This window comes from Zea mays, chromosome 10, assembly GCF_902167145.1.
Source record: "Zea mays cultivar B73 chromosome 10, Zm-B73-REFERENCE-NAM-5.0, whole genome shotgun sequence".
Taxonomy (NCBI): Eukaryota; Viridiplantae; Streptophyta; class Magnoliopsida; order Poales; family Poaceae; genus Zea; species Zea mays.
In genome coordinates, this window is record NC_050105.1 from 15071440 (window position 1) to 15094311 (window position 22872).

General features: G+C 42.8%; 1 protein-coding gene across 1 annotated transcript; it reads left to right on the forward strand.

Moving 5' to 3' along the window:
- The first annotated feature begins 2251 nt into the window (after positions 1-2251).
- On the forward strand, positions 2252-5778 carry LOC103640881 (ABC transporter F family member 1). The gene is made up of 5 exons (XM_008664337.4): positions 2252-2618; positions 3213-3286; positions 3392-3602; positions 3706-3940; positions 4326-5778. Exons 1-5 carry the CDS (start codon positions 2403-2405, stop codon positions 5381-5383), a joined length of 1794 nt encoding a protein of 597 aa, XP_008662559.2. The 5' UTR covers positions 2252-2402; the 3' UTR covers positions 5384-5778.
- The last annotated feature ends 17094 nt before the right edge of the window (positions 5779-22872 follow it).

A 22872-nucleotide genomic window follows, 5' to 3' on the forward strand; every position in this document is an offset into this window, starting at 1 on the left:
TACTCATCCATCTTCTGAAGAAGATTCTCTAGGGTTTGTGGGGGCTTCCTGGCAAAATACTGAGCCTTAGGTCCTGGCCGAAGCCCCTTGATCATGGCCTCAATGACAATTTCATTGGTCACTATAGGCGCTTGTGCTCTTAGACGCAGGAACCTTCGGACATTCGCCTGAAGGTACTCCTCATTGTCCTGCGTGCACTGAAACAAAGCTTGAGCAGTGACTGGCTTCGTCTAAAAGCCTTGGAAGCTAGTGATTAGCATATCCTTGAGCTTCTGCCATGATGTGATTGTCCCTGGCCTGAGAGACGAATACCAAGTTTGAGCTACACTTTTGACTGCCATGACGAAGGATTTCGCCATGACTGCAGTATTGCCCCCATATGAATATATGGTTGCCTCATAGCTCATTAGGAACAGCTTCGGGTCTAAGTGCCCATCATATATAGAAAGCTGAGGTGGCTTGTATGATGGGGGCCATGGGGTAGCCTGCAACTCTACTGCTAGAGGAGAAGCATCATCAAAAGCAAAATTACCATGATGGAAATCATCATACCATTCATCATCGTTGCACGAATTGTCTTGACGAAGCTCTCTGTGTTGAGGCCTTCGGTCTTGGTCATCTTGGGTGAGATGACGCATTTCCTCGGCGGCCTCATCAATCTTCCTCTGAAGATCAGCGAGACGAAGCATCTTTTCTTTCTTCTTCTGGACCTGTTGATGAATGGCTTCGAGGTCCCTGATTTCTTGGTCCAACTCATCCTCCTGAGGCGTAATGTTTCTTGATTAATGTCTAGTGGCTGCAATGCAGCCCCTAGCCCTGATGACTTCTTCGGCGGCTATGAATCAAGAACAAGGCAACACAAATATTAATGGTTAAAGGCCTTCGTCCTTTGTAACATTATTTCCTTCAGGATATAATGATCTTCGGACGAAGGTCATGAAGGACATACCTTCATCGTTTTAACATACAGCGACATAAATATGAACATATGTATCACAGAAAGAGTATGAATAAACATATTGAATCATTAAATTATTCATATCGACATTATATAATCATGAACAAACATCAATGGTATTAAGTTACATTTATACCTAAATCCGAGGGTGACGTGCGAATGATTACAAGTTAACGTGAATAGTACGGTGTTACTGTTCATCTATTTATATGCACAGGACACAGCCTGGGTAAAATTACATTCATGTCCCCGACATTTACTATTAGCTAAAAGGTAATCTGTCGAGGACTGAGCAGTCTTTTCCTTTTAAGTCGGTTTCATCCTTCATCATCATCCTTGTGCTGAATCGAAGCTTCTTCAGCCATAGCTTCGGAGTTGGTCTATCCTTCGAGATCAAGCTTTTTCATACCATACACGCCTTCGTCTTAAACCCGAAGCTTACTGTGACAATATATTATACTGGAAAACATGTTAGTCGTGTTTTTAGGACCTTCGGAAGAGGAAGGCCCCCAACACTAATATAGAAACGAAAATTAAGGGTGTGTTTGGTTTGACTTGCCGCCTAAAAGACAAAAGTCAAACCAAAGGGCTGGATCCAGGAGACACCTTTTGTAAAAGCTGACTTTCTCGCGGTGCAAAATTGAAAACACCACTGGACCTGCTTTTAGTGGCTTCTGGATAGAACTATGAAAACATATATAAAAAAACTTTTAACGGTTTTTAGTGGTTTCCACCAAACGGTTTTTAGTTTTTTAACAGCTCACAGCTCACAACAGCCTTTTCCACAGCTCACAGCCCACATCAGCTTTTTTACAGCTCTGTGAAAAAAGCTGTTGTGGGTTGTGAGCTGTGAAAAAAACTGCTGTGGGCTGTGAACTAAGTAAAAAAGTTAGAAATTATTTGGTGGAAATTACTAAAAGCCGCTAAAAGTTCTTCCATTTATATTTTCACAGTTTATCCGAAAACCACTAAAAACAGGTCTAAAGGTGCTTTTAGTTTTGTACTGTGAGAAAGTCAATTTTTAGAAAAAGTTACTTACTAATTCCAGCCTTTTGGTTTAGCTTTTGGCTTTTAAGGACAAAAGGCAAAACTAAAAGTTAAACCAAACACACCCTAAACGTCGAACGTTATTATGGGTGAGTTGCAAGTGCAGCCTGCGAGAGAAGACCCATTTCGGTGTGCCCATGTGAAAAGAAGTCCACAAAGCCCAGCAAGCAGCCCAACCGATCCCAATCCCAAATTCCCAACACGAAGCCCAGCCAGCCCTTCCCCACTAGGCTAGCTAGCTAGTAGTATCTTTTTTAGTACGTGGCCAGCCGACAGGCGCTTGTCGGAGTCGAGCACTTGAGTCCCCTTCTCTCCTTCCCTTCACCTCCCGATTGCCGCCGCCACCACCAGGCACCAGGCCCACCACCGCGTCTCCCAACCCCAAGCACTCGACGCCATGGTGTCGGATGCCAGCAAGAAGAAGGCCGCCCAGAAGAAGGCCGCCGCGGCTGCCAAGAGGGGAGGCAAGGCCGCGGCGGCGTCCTCCTCGTCGTCGTCTGCGGCCGCGGCCGCGGCCGTCGACAAGGCGGCGAACGGCGTCGCGGCGCTCAAGCTATCGGACCGGACCTGCACCGGCGTCCTCGCGTCTCACCCGCTCTCCCGCGATATCCACGTGAGCACCCCTTCCCTACCCAACCGTCGTCTTCCTGTTCATTCGAGATTCGTGGCGTGAATCTTTTACACTCCGCCCCAGGCGCGGAGGACCTAGCAGTATATTTTATTTCCCCTATTCATTCCTCGCATTCTCCATGCGCATACTGGGTCAGCTTTGAGACGCTTGGAATCGCCGACATGTTTGATTGATCGCTAGAGATCTCCACTGCTTTGTTTCATTCCACGGCGGACTGACCTGTTGGTTTTGATGTGGGTATCGACCTTTTGATCTTTGAATTAGTCGACTACTGTTTATTTTGTTAGATGGGAAATAAAGATGAGCACATAAAGGGACGAAAGAAACAAAGCCCTCTGATACCGCATCCAGTATCATTGGATAATATCCTATATCTAATAACCGAGGTTCTTTCCTATTACTTGTCCTGACACTTCCTTTTGCCATTAAAGGAATTGAAAGAGATTTTTTGGCCTCATTTAAATTAGAACTCTCTTGATTCAATATTTGGGTGCTACATCTCCTGTTGATTTGTTTAGCTCTTTGCTGATTGGTGATTTCCTAGTTCCCTAATAATCTAATTTTTTTATGTTGCAGATAGAGTCTCTCTCTTTAACATTCCATGGGCATGACCTTATTGTGGATTCTGAGTTGGAGCTGAACTACGGGAGGTAAAAACATAAATATACAATGCTACCATTCAGTTATGAGCAGGTATGCTCTTGGAGCACGTCACTGATACCATTCATCTGTTATATTTTTATTTGATATATCAGGCGATACGGTTTGCTTGGGTTGAACGGCTGTGGGAAATCTACTCTTCTCACAGCAATAGGCTGCAGAGAACTTCCTATCCCTGAACACATGGACATATACCATCTAAGCCATGAGATTGAAGCTTCTGACATGTCCGCACTGCAAGCTGTTGTTACTTGTGACGAAGAAAGAGTGAAATTGGAAAAGGAAGCTGAAATTTTGGCTGCACAGGCGAGCTCCTGGAATCACAGAATTGTTACTTTCATATGTTCCTTCTCTATGTACTGCCTTTTTCATGTTGCAAACTATAAATTAAAGCTGGTTGCATTTTTAGGATGATGGTGGTGGTGAAGCTTTGGAACGTGTTTATGAGCGTCTAGATGCAATGGATGCTGGAACTGCAGAAAAGCGGGCTGCTGAATTATTATTCGGTCTGGGCTTTAACAAACAAATGCAGACAAAGAAAACTAAAGATTTCTCTGGAGGTTGGCGTATGAGGATTGCTTTGGCAAGAGCACTTTTTATGAATCCAACGATCCTTTTGCTTGATGAGCCCACAAACCATCTAGGTAAGTCTTGGGAAATAAAAAATCAATGGAAATGTAATTAGAATACTATGTTTTCAGTAGATAGAAATTTAATTGGGACCCTGCTATCAGTGAAATATTTATTTATACAAGTTGGAACTTCATATCCATATGCACATTTGCACAACTTTACATTTCATTAATTAGTAAGGCAGCTTCCTTCAGGCATTGATAGATGGGTTTCACCCAAACATAAATGATACCTTGTGAATTCTTACGAACATTTGCACACCCTTACTTTATACTTTTGAATAGCACTGCCAAAATTGAATAATTCTTATGTGTCCTGTCAAAATTAGTTTTTACAGGCTGTTTTCAACTCAGGTCTTGAATGCATCGTTTTCTAATTCTTTACCCTCATTTGCAGATCTTGAGGCTTGTGTCTGGTTGGAAGAGACACTGAAGAAATTTGACCGCATACTTGTTGTCATATCACACTCTCAAGATTTTCTAAATGGAGTGTGCACTAACATTATCCATATGCAAAGCAAGAAGCTCAAGTTATACACTGGTAACTACGATCAGTATGTTCAAACTCGCTCTGAGCTTGAAGAGAATCAAATGAAGCAGTACAAATGGGAGCAGGAACAGATTGCTTCAATGAAGGAGTACATTGCTCGCTTCGGTCATGGTTCTGCAAAGCTTGCTCGTCAGGCTCAGAGCAAAGAGAAAACTCTTGCAAAGATGGAGCGAGGTGGTCTCACAGAGAAGGTTGTTAGGGACAGAGTTCTAGTGTTCCGGTTTACAGATGTTGGCAAGCTTCCTCCGCCCGTGCTTCAATTTGTTGAAGTCAAGTTTGGGTATACACCAGATAATCTCATATACAAGAGCCTTGACTTTGGTGTTGATCTTGACTCTAGAATCGCATTGGTTGGTCCCAACGGGGCAGGGAAGAGCACTCTTCTGAAGCTTATGACTGGTGACCTTGTTCCATTAGATGGCATGGTTCGGCGCCACAATCACCTGCGCATTGCGCAGTACCATCAGCATCTGGCGGAGAAGCTGGACCTGGACATGTCAGCCCTGGCTTACATGATGAAGGAATACCCTGGGACTGAAGAAGAAAAGATGCGTGCCGCTGTTGGCAGGTTCGGCCTGTCAGGAAAGGCGCAGGTGATGCCGATGAAGAATCTTTCTGATGGGCAAAGGAGCCGCGTCATCTTTGCATGGCTGGCATATAGGCAGCCGCAACTGCTACTGCTTGATGAGCCGACAAACCATCTGGATATCGAGACCATTGACTCACTGGCAGAGGCGCTGAATGAGTGGGATGGTGGTTTGGTCTTGGTGAGCCACGATTTCAGGCTGATCAACCAGGTCGCTCAGGAGATCTGGGTGTGTGAGAATCAAGAGGTGACAAGGTGGGAAGGCGATATCATGGATTTCAAGGCACACTTGAAGAGCAAGGCTGGTTTATCTGATTAGAATGCTTTTCTAGTAACCATGAACTTTTTAACTCTGTATGATGAAGTCCCTGTTTTACAGTAGCGAACTATCAAATATACTGTTAGGGATAGTTTGGTAACTACAAATCCGGAGGGGGTTGGAGGGGCTAGAATCCCCTTCTTATTCAATTTTGAATAAGTCTATTCTCTCCAATCCTCTCCGGTTTTCTGGCTCCCAAACTAACCCCTTCGGGATTGAAGGGTATTGAAGAGGAAATTAGTTCATTTCCACCTTAATTCCCTCCCAATCCCGAAGGGGATTTGAGGTTCACAAAGTAGCGAATGTGTCAGACTCCTACTTCCCTCGCAACCATACTACCTTGTACTACCTGAAATTTTTATTTATATATATATTTGAAATGTTATTATGTGTTCCGTAAGCTTTGTAGGTTTTGTAAGTTTGGATTTGTCAAAGTTACTGCATATTATGATCATTGTGAACATACAACTTAACTTTAGTCCAAAATTCAACTGAAATTTTATTTCTTCAGATAAATGGTTTTATTAATCACTTGAAAATATCGTTACACTTTGGTGGCACTTGTTTCTATTGTTTTTTTACACATTGTCGTTTGGTGTTTGTTGTACTGATGAGTTTCATACCGTCAGTTCTATTTGTCTGACCTATGACGCTATGCGGCTAGCAAGTCCGTCGCATGTCGTTGGTAGCCGAATGAGGTTGATGAGTTGACACGTATGACGCTATGCGGCTAGCCTAAGTTCGTCGCATGTCGTTGGTAGCCGAATGAGGTTGATGAGTTGACAGTTTCCGTAGCGTTCGTAGCTGAATGAGGTTGATAACTTTGGTTCCCATGGCGTTGGTAGCGATAGGCCGGTAATAGACCAGATCTAAATGGTTTTTCATAAATAAGACTTTTAATTAGTTTAAATAGGACTTTTAATTAATTTCAGTTTAAAACTAAATAAGATTATAGTCCGATCCTACCGTAGCCATCATGACTTATTTGTTTTTATCTTTTTTTTAGAAAAAAAACATATTATGTTGATTATATACCTTAGAATCGATGTCACAACTTTTGACATGGAGATTACAATGTTAAATATGCCATCAGATCTTATACGCAAGTGTGCAACCGAAACTATTGTGCATTAGGTAGAGGGCAACAACTATTGTACAATCAGATCTTATGTGCAAGAGTGTAAATGAGACTCTTAATCCGTTAGATCATGATCCAACCGTGTGTTACATTTAACACTTAAATCCTTCCACTATCAGTTCACGTAGATATATAGAAAATCCTCTAACAAATCGCATGTATATCCACAATTGGATTATAAGAGTGTAAATTGAGTTTTTTTTGAAGTGTTGGCTTAGACTAGCTCCAACAACGCACTGTAAAGCGTTCTGTACTCTAAATTTAGAGTTCAGAAGCGTCTTCTAGGCGCCCAGCAAGGACCTCTAAATGACACTCTAAATTATAGAGGACGCCGCACGCACCCTAGATGTGGAGACTTGGAGACGTGCGCTATCCGGGCGAGTCGTCGGGCTCGCGCGGGGGTGAAAAATCCGAGCGCGCTGTACTCCCGTCGCTGGCGACTTCGATCCATCTCGGCGAGGGGGCCTCACGGCGCTGCTCGTCGGCGGAGCCGGGCAAGCTGGGCTCGAAGAGGCCGTGCTCCAGCGGGTCCGGCGGCGGACCGCTCTCGGTGGTTGGAGGCAAGGAGGTGGCCCGCGACGAGACAAAGATCCATGGGTCCGGTGCAACCGTCGGTGTTCGTCGCCGTCGAACCGCCATCGCGAAGAAGCTGAGAAGATCCACGGCGCCGACGAAGGAAGGTGCGCAGAAACGCAAGCGCATCTCGTCGCCGCCATCTTCATCGTCTTCCACTAGCTCCGGTGCTCCAGATCCGAAGAGAAAAAGGTACCCATTGCAGATCCATTGTGGTTTCTATGATTGAAGTAATTGATTTTGTAGAACTCGTCCAGATCTAGGGTTTATGGTTACGCCAACACACATTCCATGCTTGTAGGCTTCAATCACCAGTTGGTATTGTTTTGATTATTGCTATTGACAGTGAGAACAATTGAATGTGCTACAAGCTTTGTTGTTGTACGAATGGATGTGTATTCACAAATACTTGGCGACAGGTTTTCACACACTAAATCATCATCACTAGGTTTTGTCTTCATAATTGATGTTCACATTAACCAAATTTCATTCTGCTAGAAGTTATGTTGTTGTAGGAAACGTTGTGTATTCACAATGAGTTGGCGAATGGTTTTCACACACAGAATGATCACCACTAGGTTCTGTCTTCATTATTGATTTTGACAGTCACAACATTTCATTGCGGTGTGTATTGACAAAAACATATCGACTGGTATTCACAATCCATTTGTACACACTCTCTACCATTATAATTTATGAACTAGGCCACGGTATACATAAAATTTTGACGTACATATATTAACACAACCATATGTTTTATGTAGACCATGGATTCGGAGAACGCAAAGCTCCGAAGAGCACTCGCTCATTTAATCAGAGTAGTGGAGGAGCGTTGTGCCGACATCGTCGATGTCGTCCACGGTGCCTTCCAACCAGTTAGCGGACCAGTCTTGAATGAAATGAATCGTGCATTAGTTCAGATCGAGGACCTCGCCAACGACCTTGATCAGCTTGCACTGGAAAAAGACTGGGAGATGGAGCACATGGCCCCTTCACCAATTGCTGAATCATCACAAATAGAGGATGAGCTTCTGATTGATTATGATTCAGAGTTAAACAATGACGATATCGTCGGCTACGACGACGGCCGTGACTACTCCACCGACGACACCTATCCCTACTAGATTAGCAAGCACCTAAGGAAATATGTGTATGTGCTAGGTTTATGTATGTCGTACTAGTCTTTTGTATGTGAACACAACTGATGTGTGCCACAAGTTCCTGCTTTAGTTCATCTGCTGTTTATGTTTGTCGATACCTATCTTTGGTAATGCTTAATGTTATGAACTTTGCAATATATGTAGTCCTCGCCACTTCTGACTTTATAGTGCATGATACTGTTTACAGTGTCATGCTTTCTATTCATTTCATATGGTTGCCTGAATTGTACTACACTTATTTAGTTAAATATGTTGTATTTTTTGTGCGAGTACCTTAATTGAACAGCATGGGTACCGACTGGAACCAAGTTATGGCACAATATGGAAGTTACATATCCGAGGATGATGCCACTTAGTTTCAGAACACTGCATTTGCTCCTTCGCCTGAGATACCAGCCCAGGGATCACCAGCACCACCTCCAGTGAAGAAGGCTCCTCAACGCACAAAGCTAGCAAATTTCACGTCTGAAGAGGATATGAGGGTTTGTCAAGCTTGGTTGGCTGTGAGTTGTGATCCCATTGTGAACACTGGTCAGAAGCGTCAAGGATTTTGGAATCGGATTACAGAGGCATACAACTCTCGTAGAGGATCAATGCCAGAGAGGTCTACAAAATCTCTCATGAGCAGGTGGGACAATATCAAAACTCAATGTTCTACATTTGCTGGATACATGATGGCTGTGCTTCGACAAAACCCAAGTGGCATGACTGATGCAGATAAGGTAAGTGTATGTACTATTATGCATATGTTCTTCATCAATGTACTTTACTACATCCCAGTGGTTCATTAAATGCATTATATGTTTTGCAGACATCTCTTGCGGCTACTCGGTTTGCTGCTGTTGAAAAGAAGCCCTTCCATTTCTTACATTGTTGGTCCATATTGAAGGATCAACCAAAATGGATGGACCAGCACATGGGTAACCAAAATCCTCCATCGAACCCTATTGGTACCCAATCAAATACTATTGACTTAGATGCTGGTGAAGACTCAGCTCCATCAAGTTTTACTTCGAAGAGACCGCTTGGTCGTGATTCAGCCAAGGAAAAGGCAAAGAAACAAAGATCAGAGAACACATCATCCACTGATTCGGAGTACCTAACACGGATGGGTGAGCTTTCTTTGGAACGGTTATCTGTGTACAAATCAGTAGCTTCAACTGAGGAGAAGAAGTTGGAGTTCATGAAGAAACAGGAGAGGCAGAAACTCATATTGGAGAGGAAGAAGCTTAATCTAGAGAAGATGAAGATGGAACGACAAAAGGTGAAGGAGGAGACGGAACAGGAGGTTCTGATATTGAGCATGGATTTGACAAAATGTAACCCCCTCCTTCGACAGTACTATGAGGCGAAACAACAGGAGATTCTGGCAAGGGTTACTGGAAGCTCGTCGTCAAGCAAGTGAATGTTCATGAAGACATTGTAGTGGTTGAGGAAGTATTGTTAGTTGTTTTCGAAAACAAGTTTATTTTCAGCACTTGTGCACTTGACATTTTCCTGCTGTGTCATGGTTTCGAGAACAAGTTTATGTTTCTGCACCTGTCATTTTTCTGAGAATGGAGAACAAGTTTATGTTTCTGCACTTGCGCATTGTAGTGGTTCTTCAATACTGTTGTTGCATAATAATAGTAGACTTGCTTAATCATATTGCAGTAGTTGCATTACAGCATTACACATTGAAGTACGTACTATGTGACCAAGTTCATCTGTTTGCAGTACACAAAATAGCTTGGGACAAACAGAACCTATGACATTACTGCATAGTAGCTTGGGACAAACAGAACCTAGGACATTACTGCATACTAGCTTGGGACAAACACAACATACGACATTACACATGACACTACGACATTTTATTGATGGTACAAACATAAACTACATACTTAAGTAGCTCCCGATCCAAGCCGCGCCCAGTGGTGGTGGATTAGATCAACCTGCAACTGATTATATTTAACTGGATCATGTAGTTGGTCGTACCTACTGTTTATGTACTCATTGCGCTCGGACATCGAACCATGAGAAGTGTCGGCCAAAACTCCGATGTTGTCGAAGCTTGTGTTCAAAGACGAAGGACCTTCATCTTCTACGATCATGTTGTGCAATATGATGCAAGTTTTCATGATATCTCCAATGTGTTGTGGAGACCAACCATATGTAGGACCACGAACTATGGCCCATCGCTTCTGTAGTACTCCAAATGTTCTTTCAATGTCTTTTCTAGCGGACTCTTGAATAGTGGCAAAGTGTTGTGTCCTGACATCATACGGATGACGGATTGTCTTCACAAACGCTGTCCAGTCCGGATAAATACCATCTGCTAGGTAATATCCCATGTTGTACGTGTGTCCATTGACAGAGAAAGTGACTGGTGGACTATCACCGGTAAGATGCGAATCAAACAGGTTAGAACGTTGAAGAACATTGATGTCGTTACAGCTACCGGGCATGCCGAAGTATGCATGCCAAATCCATAGGTCATATGAGGCAACAGCTTCGAGGATCATTGTAGGGTGTTTACCCCGACCGGTAAACATCCCCTTCCATGCAGTTGGGCAGTTACGCCACTCCCAATGCATGCAATCGACACTACCTAGCATACCGGGGAAGCCGCGTGCCTCTCCAACTTGGAGAAGCCTAGCAATATCAGCACGAGTTGGTTTCCTGAGATAGTACCCCCCAAAAGCGGTTTGGATGTCGGTGCAAAAGTGTTTCAAAGCCTCATGTGCCGTAGATTCACCAATGCGTACGTATTCGTCAACGGCATCCGCAGGAACACCATATGCAAGGATACGTACGGCAGCAACAACTTTCTGTAGGGCAGATAGACCTAGCTCACCGGCACAGTTTGGATGTTGAACGAAGTACGGATCCACTTGTTGCACAGCAAGAACGAGCCGCTCGAACACATGACGACGCATGCGAAACCTATATTGGATAAACCTATATTTCAGTACAAGTGTGAAGTACGTACTATGGACGTGAATAGATGTGCGTAACAAAAAACATACCTCCTCTGAAATTGTGCATCCGTGTACACCGGTTGCGCGCAAAAGTAGTCGGCTCGGATTCTTGCATCACCGCTGATATAGTCACGATGGATTCGAACACGACCGAGAATGGAACCAGCATACCGTCGCTCGTTAAGTGCACGACGCCTACGATGTTGGTACGTCGCAACCTCGAGGTCATGGTCTTCATCTTCCATGTCTTGCGCCATGCGAACAAAAATATTGGAATCTACGAACGGGTTCATTGTTGTGGAGGAGTGTATGCGAAGTGTGAGTGAAGTGTTGAGGTAGTGAGTATTTATAGAAGGGATACGCTTTGGAGAGAAGCCATACTCTTGTCGTGCAGCCGAAGCAAGTCGATGGCTTCTTGAATAAGTGTCGTGGCTTACGGTGGAAGCATGACAATTTGTAAACATTTTTTCGTACAATTTAAATACTGTGACATGTTTTTGAACAACAATTACAGAAATCATAAAATGGAATGTTATTTTTTGTTACAATTCGAAATTATGAATGAACCATTTTTAGATTATTATTTGTAAAATTATTGAATACATTATTTTTATCATCCTTACAATTTGATGAAATGGGTACAAATCAAAGAAAACAAAAAAAGAAATGGAAAAAGGAATTCTGTTAACACTGTAGCTTTAGGGGATCGAATTTAGGGGACGTTGCTGGAGACACAGAATATATAGAGGACAGAATCTTTTAGAGTGTCCTGTAAAGTACAGGGAATATTCCTTTAGGGGACGAAATTTAGGGGACGTTGCTGGAGACAGCCTTAGAGGCTAACTCTAGCTTCACAAATTTGTGAATTTGATTGAAAAAACCATTTATGCCCTTGATCGATATATCGAACACACGATAGTGATTTCTTCCCATAATTCTTACAGATACTATTCTAAAATCGATTTTATTTTTAGATTTCCCCCTGAAATTGTAAACTCTATAGCATCTACACTACATCAAAACGAAAGTTAGCGGCTTGCTTTATCGCACGCACGGGTCAGCATGTGGAAGTTAACTTCCTACAGCTTTTATAAAATACCGTAGGAAGTTATATTTATTTTCTAGAGCTACCAGTTGACTCTCGGTAGTTATTTATTTTCTACGATTTGTTATAAAAGTTATAAAAAGTTAAAAACCCGTAAGAAGTGTATGTTTTTGGTATAGTGCTACCTGTAAAGTGTGTGTGGGCACCGGACGAGGTACTCAGAGGTGTAGTTTAGCCAACACGCACCAAACTCATCTAGTGTGAAACTAGATTGGGTACTCGTTGAGCATATAAAAGTGCACGGGCACACTTTACATTCATTAGACGTGTTCTATGTGATATTGGATGTCCACTGGACTACGTACTTAGAGATACTGTTTTGACTGTTTGTCCCTTAACTTAGACAATCAAACTCTTAACTGATTAGATTTTCTTTTGAGCAAAACAGGTCACAGCTAGATTTAGCAAGCGAAGTACGGATTTATTTTGATAATAATATTATTTTAATCAAGAATAGTGAAAATGTATGGTATAAAACCAAAAAATTGCATGGATGCAACATAACAGCATAGTCTGCCACTCCAACACCTGTGAATATCGACCGGCGACATACCGAATGGTCGTATGAACTCATCGTTCATCGATACCGATTGATTCGATTTCAGCAATGATGTGTCTTTTCGGTCAGTCGGTTGGCCTATCGATTGGTTAGATCTGTCTGTAAAAATTATATTAAAGCCGAATCGGTCAGTGTAGAATACTGCATGAGACGATCTGGTTGGTATCGATTTAGACTAGTCCATACCATCGCAGACTGGTCGGTATAGGTAAGATTTAGCGATGTGGAGCATTTAAATTGGTTGCCATGTACGTCACATCAGCTGCCTATTTTTTAAAGGGAAATTTGGATCCATACCATTAAAAGATCACCACTTTGGATCCATGCCATTACTATCTCACTTACATGTGGGTCCACATGAGTCAATGACATGTGGGGTCCATGGTATATATCTAAAGTTTGGATCTTTTAATGGTATAGATCAAATTGTTCCTTTTTTAAATCGTTTGAAGTCGAAAAAATATAAAAAGCAAAAAGAGTTAAAAAAAACTAAAAAAATCGGTCAGTATAGAATAGTGCATGAGATTGAGACCATCTGGTTGGTATCAATTTAGACTACTCGATACCATCGCAGACTGGTCGGTATAGGTAAGATTTAGCGAAGTGGAGCATTTAAATTGATTCCCATGTACGTCACATACTCACATCAGCTGCCTATTTTTTAAAACGTTTGAAGTCGAAAAAATATTAAAAACAAAAAGAGTTAAAAAAACTAAGAAAATATATTTATGAACGATATGTACTTTACCTTTAGAAATTACGTATTTTTATTTATGTTTTATAAATAATATAATTTTTATTTGGGATTTATGAATTATATTATTTTTTATTTGTTTTTATGAATTATATTATTTTTATATGCTTAATTATATATTGGAATGAATTTTTTATTTTAATAAACGTCATGCTTCATTTTAACTAATAGTATGTAAAAGAAAGTTGAGATGGCGCTGATGAGTTAGTTGTAGGATGCTGATAAAGGCTGTGCACTCGAGCACTGGTTTAGTTAAGGATCGAGGATGATTAATAGTGTGGTTGATAGTAAGTTGAGTAGGTGATGTGATGGTTAATAAGGGCCGTATGCTTGGACAACCTAAGTCTATGTTGGCCAAATGGAGTGTTATGGTAGTCTATGACTGGTTCCAACGTTTGACGATATTGACCGCTCATATGACATGTAGATTAATCGGTACCGATTGGTCTGGTCCCAACGACGACCGATTCGACTAGCTGGCCGGTGGGTCTACTGTGGTACCAATCAGGCGTTAGACGGTCTGTTGGTACTAACCGTTGTTTATCATGTGGTCCATTTTGATTGGTTCACGTGTGTGTCATATCAGTTGCATGTTATAACGGTTGGAGCCTAAAAAATAAAAAATTGAAAAATTGAAAAAATAAAAAAAATTATGAATCATGTGATTTTAGCTTGAGGACTCATGTAATTTTTAATTATGTGTAATGAATTAAGTTATTTTTATATGTTTTTTGAATTATTGTTGTCACCATATCATGATCGGATTGGTGCAACAGAAAGTTGACAGACGTGCTCAGAAGTCAATCGACCTGGTATGTAGGGATGAAAACAAATGTGAATGGGCGGGAAACTCTATTTCCCATTTCTACTGAAAACATGGGCGGGAGTGAGACAACCGTTTATGAGAATGGTTGCGAGATATATAGACATGCGAAAATGAAATTGGATGGTAATCGAGTTGTTTACCAGAATCACAATTCCTCATAATGCAGTATAAGTCTTGTTGTAATCCTATGCATGTGTTGTTGCAACTGCATGGCATTGGTTAGACTCATGGAACTATCTAAGCAAAAACAAGCAGAGCATGCTGCATGGGCATGGCTCCAACTTGCAACCTTCTTTGATTGCAAGCATGTGCACTTGTGAAAGCTCCCTTGTGGATTTAGTGGTTTGGATGACAACCCAATTAAAGGGCTGCCATGTGTGCTAGGTGTTGAACATGTGCTTAGTGTAAAGCTTATATGGTTCAACACATGTGATTAAGTGTGATGGTCCAAAGGCTGAGATGACTATGGACAATGGACATCACACACTAAGTGTAGGATGGTCCTTGACTAAGTGGAACTCAATGTGCATAACTTGAAGACAACTAGTCAAGCCAAGGATGGAGGCAAGAAGAACTTCGAGGTACCGAGTGCACGGGAGAAGGTCAAGGAGACCGAGGTACCTAAAGCCAGGGGTGAAGAAGAAGACTTGCAAAGTCAAGGTTGATCGAGTTGAGAAAATCTATGGTGCATCGAGGATCATGACTTAAGGACATGACTTACAACCAATGTGGAAATGCATATGGTTATGTGGTGTAAGTCATAAGGCTTTAGATCAAGCTCAAGAAGTAGGGCAAGGACATAATAAGGAGGATAAGTGTTAAAGCCAGAACCTGGAAGCAACACAAAAGAGCTAAGTTCACTCTAACATTTAGTTTGGGTTATTCCTATGCTTGGATATGTTCTATGTGACCATTGCAGGGTGTTGGACCTCATGGATAGCAATCTAGACCAAGTTAAGCCAACTTGGTGCTTTGGAGTCCAACACTAGCCTCATAGAGGCCAAAAAGTGGAAATCGATGAAAAAGGTTAAGTATGCATGGTTTGAGTGCTTGGATAAGTTGCATACACCTTTTACTACATGTTTAGTACTTTGATTTGGCTACTAACTCATTTCTGCAAGAAAAGTGCATTTTGAGTTTCAAATACGGGGTCAGGCAGGTTGAACGGGCCACTTTGACCAGGGTCAGGCAGGTTGAACCGACCACTTCAACCAGGGTCAGGTTGAAAGGGAAATGTGGCTTGGGCAATTTCTATATTGTTTTGGTGATTAAGTGCCAACACACGTTCTCTAAGTGTTCTTGTATGCCAAATAATCAAAGAAGTGCAAATCAATAAGAAGGTATGATTCTAGATTTAGTTCATTGGTTTTTATGTACTAATATGTTTGTCTAAGTGTTAGAATCAGAGAAAAGGAAACAAGAAAAGAACTTGGCTGGAGCAGCCAAGACTCAGCTCGGTTTGGCACACCGGACTGTCCGGTGCGCCAGGCTGGACTCCGGCGAACTGGTCACTCTCGGGAAACTGTGGCGGCATACGACTATAATTCACCGGACTATCCGTTGAGCCAACGGTCACCAGCGCAACGGTCGGCAGGGGCACCGGACAGTGTCCTGTGTGCCAACCAGCCCGAAGAACCAACGGCCGGCTGCGCCAGGAATGGAAGGAGATCCGCACCGGACCGTCTACAATGACTGTCCGGTGGTGCACCGGACTGTCCGGTGCGCCACCCGACAGAAGGCAAGAATTGCCTTCCTTGTTGCGTTCCAACGGCTCCTAGCTGCCTTGGGGCTATAAAAGGGACCCCTAGGCGCATGGAGGAGTCACCCAAGCATTCCTTGATCATTCTTAAGCACCAAGACTCCATTCTCGCGCATTCGATTCTTTGAGATAGTGACTTGAGCATCATTTGAGTAGAGAACTCCTCGAGTTGTGTTGTGAGCTCAAGTTGTGGCCTTGTGTGCGTGATTGTGCTCTTGTTTTGAGTCTTGTGTGTGTTGCTCTCCCCTCCCTTACTTCCGTGCTTTCTTTGTGATCATCAATTGTAAGGGCGAGAGGCTCCAAGTTGTGGAGATTCCTCGCAAACGGGAGAAACTATAAGAAAGGAAAACACCGTGGTATTCAAGTTGATCATTGGATCACTTGAAAGGGGTTGAGTGCAACCCTCGTCTATTGGGACGCCACAACGTGGAGTAGGCAAGTGTTATACTTGGCCGAACCATGGGATAAATCACCGTGTCTTTTGTGTTGACTTTCTTTGAGATCATTGTGTTTCACAAAAGCACGGTTCTTAGCCACTCGGTCATATTGCACTAACACTTAACTATGTTTTTGTGGCTACAAGTATTTGATTTTCACAGGATCACCTATTCACCCCCCTCTAGGTGCTCTCAATTGGTATCGAAGCCATTCTCTTCACGAAAGGGACTAATCGCCCGAAGGGATGGATCCTAAGGGAAAGGGGATGGTGGTCAACGCCAAGGAGAAGGAGTCCTTTATCAACGAGCCAAGGGACGACAAGCCCACTGAATCTGGCTCAAGTCACAAGAAGAAGGAAGGGAAGAAGAAGAGGCGCATCAAGAAGATAGTCTACTACGACAGCGACGAATCCTCTTCTTCCCCAAGAGACGAAGACCACGACGAGAAAAAGAAACCGGTTAACTCAAATTATTCATTTGATTATTCTCGTATTTCTTTTAATTCCAATGCTCATTTACTTTCAATTCCACTTGGGAAACCTCTTCACTTTGATGGAGAAGACTACTCATTTTGGAGTCACAAAATGCGTAGTCACCTATTTTCTTTCCATCCAAGTATTTGGGAGATTGTTGAAAACGGAATGCATTTCGATAGTACCGACAACCCCGTTTTCATTAATGAGCAAATCCATAAAAATGCACAAGCTACCACTGTTTTGTTAGCATCCTTGTGTAGGGACGAATACAATAAGGTGAGCGGCTTGGACAACGCCAAGCAAATCTGGGACACCCTCAAGATTTCTCATGAGGGGAATGACGCCACCATGATCACCAAAATGGAGTTGGTGGAAGGCGAGTTGCGAAGGTTCACAATGATTAGGGGAGAGGAGCCAACACAAACGTACAACAGGCTCAAGACCCTGGTCAACAAGATCAGGAGCTATGGAAGCACGAGATGGACGGACCACGACGTCGTCCGACTTATGCTCAGGTCCTTCATTGTTATTGATCCTCATCTTGTAAACCTTATCCTTGAAAATCCCAGGTACACAAATATGACTCCCTAAGAGATTCTTGGGAATTTTGTGAGTGGGCGGATGATGGTGAAAGAAGCGCGATACATTGATGATGCTCAACCCGTCTACGAGCCTCAACCGGTTGCTCTCAAAGCAACAAGCAGCAGGGAGGCACTACCTAGCAAGGTGGCACAAGTTGAGGCGACTGGGCTAAACGAGGATGAGATGGCCCTAATCATAAAGCGCTTCAAGACCGCATTGAAAGGACGCAAGGAGTACCCTAACAAGAACAAGGCAAAGGGAAAGCGCTCCTGCTTCAAGTGCGGTAAGACTGGTCACTTTATAGCAAATTGTCCTGATAACTCTAGTGACCAGGAACAAGGAAAGGGCGGGAAGAAAGAGAAGAAAAAGAGCTATAGGAAGGCGAAAGGCGAGGCGCATCTGGGCAAAGAATGGGATTCAGATTGCTCTTCTTCCGACTCCGACGACGAAGGACTCGCCGCCTCGGCCTTCAACAAGTCATCTCTCTTCCCCAACGAGCGCCATACGTGTCTCATGGCAAAGGAGAAAAAGGTAAGCACTCGAGATACCCCTAAGTATACTACTTCAAGTGATGATGACTCTAGTGATGATGAAGTAGATTACACAAGTCTATTCAAAGGTTTAGATAGAACTAAAGTAGATAAAATCAATGAATTGATAGATGCTTTAAATGAGAAGAATAGACTTTTAGAAAAGCAAGAGGATATTATATGAAGAGCATGATAAGTTTGTAAATGTGCAAAAGTCTCTTGCTTTAGAGGTTAAAAGGAATGAGATGCTTTCTTCGGAATTATCTGCTTGTCATGAAACTCTGTCTAGTTTAAAGAGTATTAATGATGATTTAAATGCTAAGCTAGAAGTAGTTAATAAATATAGTTCTTATGTAGAGCATGTTGTCATTTGTAATAGGTGTAAGGATTTTGATGTTGATGCATGTATTGAGCACCTTACCTCTATTACAAATCTAAATGGTGAAGTGGCAAGTCTTAATGCCCAACTTAAGACTTGCAAAAGTGACTTTGATAAGTTAAAATTTGCTAGGGATGCCTACATGGTTGGTAGACACCCCTCAATTAAGGATGGACTTGGCTTTCGAAAGGAAGACAAGAACTTAACAAGTCAAAGGGCTCCCATACCCAACAAGGAGAAAGGGAAGGCTCCTATGGCTAATAGTAGTCAAAAGAATTATGCATTCATTTATGATAGAAAATTTTCTAGGAATGCTCATTATAATAGGAGTTATGATGCTTATGATTCTCATGCTATGATTACTTCAAGTTCCACTTTTGTGCATGGTAGAAGTAGGCCTAGAAAGGAAAATGTTATTCATCGTGTGCCTAGGAAAATGCATAATGAATCTGCTACTGTTTTCCATGCTTGCAACACTGCTTTTGTACTTTCATGTAAAAATAAGTGGTTGCTAGGAAATTAGGGGTCAAATGCAAGGGAGACAAGACTTGCATTTGGGTCCCAAAGGATGTTATAACTAACCTTGTAGGACCCAACAAGAGTTGGGTACCTAAGACCCAAGCCTAAAATTGCCTTGCAGGTTTATGCATCCGGGGGCTCAAGTTGGATTATCGACAGCGGATGCACAAACCACATGACGGAGGAGAAGAAGATGTTCACCTCCTACGTCAAGAGCAAAGATTCCCAAGATTCGATCATCTTTGGTGATGGGAACCAAGGCAAGGTCAAAGGCTTGGGCAAGATAGCAATCTCAAATGAGCACTCTATCTCTAATGCATTTTTAGTAGAGTCACTAGACTATAATCTCCTGTCGGTTAGTCAATTGTGCCACATGGGTACAATTGTTTATTCACAAATATAGATGTGTCTGTCTTTAGAAGGAGTGATGGTTCATTAGCTTTTAAGGGTGTACTAGACGACAAACTCTATTTAGTTGATTTTTCGAAGGAGGAAGCCGATCTAGATGCATGCTTAATTGCTAAGACTAGTATGGGCTGGCTGTGGCATCGCCGTCTACCACATGTTGGGATGAAGAACCTTCATAAACTTCTAAAGGGAGAACATGTGTTAGGTCTAACCAATGTTTCTTTCGAAAAAGATAGACCTTGTGCAGCTTGTCAAGCAGGTAAACAGGTGGGAAGTACTCATCACATCAAGAATGCGATGACCACGTCAAGACCACTGGAGCTACTACATATGGACATCTTCGGACCCGTCGCCTACCTTAGCATCGGGGGAAGTAAGTATGGTCTTGTTATTGTTGATGATTTTTCCCGCTTCACTTGGGTATTCTTCTTGCAGGATAAATCAGAAACCCAAGGGATCCTCAAGTGCTTTCTAAGGAGGGCTCAAAATGAATTTGAACTCAAGGTGAAAAAGATCAAAAGCGACCACGGGTTCGAGTTCAAGAATCTTCAAGTGGAGGAGTACCTTGAGGAGGAAGGAATCAAGCACGAGTTCTCCGCTCCCTACACACCCCAGCAAAACGGTATGGTAGAGAGGAAGAACATGACACTTATAGACATGGCGAGGATGATGCTTGGAGAATTCAAGACGCCCGAGCGGTTTTGGTTGGAAGCTATGAACACAGCTTGCCACGCCATAAACCGGGTCTACCTTCATCGCCTCCTCAAGAAGACCTCGTATGAACTTCTAACCGGTAACAAACCCAACGTTTCATACTTTCATGTATTTGGGAGTAAATGTTATATTCTAGTAAAGAAACGTAGAAATTCTAAATTTGCTCCCAAAGCTGTAGAAGGGTTTTTACTAGGTTATGACTCAAATACAAAGGCGTATAGAGTCTTCAACAAATCATCGGGTTTGGTTGAAGTCTCTAGCGACGTTGTATTTGATGAGACTAATGGCTCTCCAAGAGAGCATGTTGATCTTGATGATGTAGATGAAGATGATGTTCCAACTGCCGCAATGCGCACCATGGCGATTGGAGATGTGCGACCACAGGAACAAAAAGAGCAAGATCAACCTTCTTCCTCAACAATGGTGCACCCCCAACTCAAGATGATGAACATGTTCTTCAAGAGGAGGCATGTGATCAAGGGGGAGCACACGAAAATCAAGATATGGAGGAAGAAGCACCACGGGCCCCTCTAACTCAAGTCCGAGCGACGATTCAAAGGAATCATCCCGTCGACCAATTCTAGGGGATATAAGCAAGGGAGTAACTACTCGCTCAAGACTAGCTAACTTTTGTGAGCATTACTCGTTTGTCTCTTCTATTGAGCATTTCAGGGTAGAAGAGGCCTTGCTAGATCCGGACTGGGTGTTGGCCATGCAAGAAGAGCTCAACAACTTTAAGCGAAATGAAGTTTGGACACTGGTGCCTCGTCCCAAGCAAAACGTTGTGGGAACCAAGTGGGTGTTTCGCAACAAGCAAGACGAGCACGGGGTGGTGACACGAAACAAGGCTCGACTTGTGGCAAAAGGTTATGCCCAAGTCCAGGTTTGGATTTCGAGGAGACTTTTGCTCCTGTGGCTAGGCTAGAGTCTATTCGCATTCTATTAGCCTATGCCGCTCACCACTCTTTCAGGTTGTTCCAAATGGATGTGAAGAGCGCTTTCCTCAACGGGCCAATCAAGAGAAGGTGTACGTGGAGCAACCCCCTGGCTTTGAGGATGAACGGTACCCCGACCACGTGTGTAAGCTATCTAAGGCGCTCTATGGACTTAAGCAAGCCCCAAAGCATGGTATGAATGCCTTAGATATTTTCTAATTGCTAATGCTTTCAAGGTTGGGAAAGCCGATCCAACTCTTTTCACTAAGACTTGTGATGGTGACCTATTTGTGTGCCAAATTTATGTCGATGACATAATATTTGGTTCTACTAACTAAAAGTCTTGTGAAGAGTTTATCAGGGTGATGACACAGAAATTCGAGATGTCTATGATGGGCGAGTTGAACTACTTCCTTGGGTTCCAAGTGAAGCAACTCAAGGATGGCACCTTCATCTCTCAAACAAAGTACACGCAAGACTTGCTCAAGCGGTTCAGGATGAAGGACGCCAAGCCCGCAAAGACTCCAATGGAAACCGACGGACATGTCGACCTCAACAAGGGAGGTAAGTCTGTTGATCAAAAGGCATACCGGTTTATGATAGGGTCTTTACTTTATTTATGTGCTAGTAGACCGGATATTATGCTTAGCGTATGCATGTGTGCTAGATTTCAATCCGACCCAAGGGAGTGTCACCTTGTGGCCGTTAAGCGAATTCTTAGATATTTAGTTGCTACGCCTTGCTTCGGGATCTGGTATCCAAAAGGGTCTACCTTTGACTTAATTGGATATTCAAACTCCGATTATGTCGGGTGCAAGGTTGATAGGAAAAGTACATCAGGGACGTGCCAATTCCTAGGAAGGTCCCTGGTGCCTTGGAGTTCTAAGAAACAAACTTACATTGCCCTATCCACCGCTGAGGCCGAGTATGTTGCCGCAGGACAGTGTTGCGCGCAACTACTTTGGATGAGGCAAACCCTCCAGGACTTTGGCTACAATCTGAGCAAAGTCCCACTCCTATGTGACAATGAGAGTGCAATCCGCATGGCGGACAATCCTGTTGAACACAGTCGCACAAAGCACATAGACATCCGGCATCACTTTTTGAGAGACCACCAACAAAAGGGAGATATCGAAGTGTTTTATGTTAGCACCGAGAACCAGCTAGCCGATATCTTTACCAAGCCTTTAGATGAGAAGACCTTTTGTAGGCTGCGTAGTGAGCTAAATGTCTTAGATTCGCGTAACTTGGATTGATCTATAGCATACATGTGTTTTATGCCTTTGATCATGTTCCTTTATGCATTTTTGTTGCTTACTTATGATGCTCGAATTGTGCAAGGAATCCCCGGACCTCACAAGTCCATGTGTGAGTGATGCACATATTTAGGGGGAGATGTGCTACAACTTGATCATTTGAGACTAACTGTGTGGTTGAGTTTACTTGATTTAGTCTCAAAAGTACGTTGAAAGGGAAAGGTGAACTTGGACCATGCAAGACTTCCACTGCACTCCGATGAGAGGGTAACTAACTTCAAGTTCATCTCTATACTCATATTGCCTTTTTGCTCTTAATTGACAATTTTGGTGAGGCAATGGGGTTAAAGGGCCAAGATTGATCCCGTTTTGGTGTTTAATGCCAAAGGGGGAGAAAATAAGGCCAAAGCAAATGAATC

Coding starts and splice junctions, on each gene's coding strand:
- LOC103640881 (XM_008664337.4), top strand. CDS start 2,403: ATGGTGTCGGATGCCAGCAAGAAGAAGGCCGCCCAGAAGAAGGCCGCC. Junction 3,603..3,705: donor CTGAAATTTTGGCTGCACAG/GCGAGCTCCTGG, acceptor TTGCATTTTTAG/GATGATGGTGGTGGTGAAGC. Junction 3,941..4,325: donor TGAGCCCACAAACCATCTAG/GTAAGTCTTGGG, acceptor CCTCATTTGCAG/ATCTTGAGGCTTGTGTCTGG.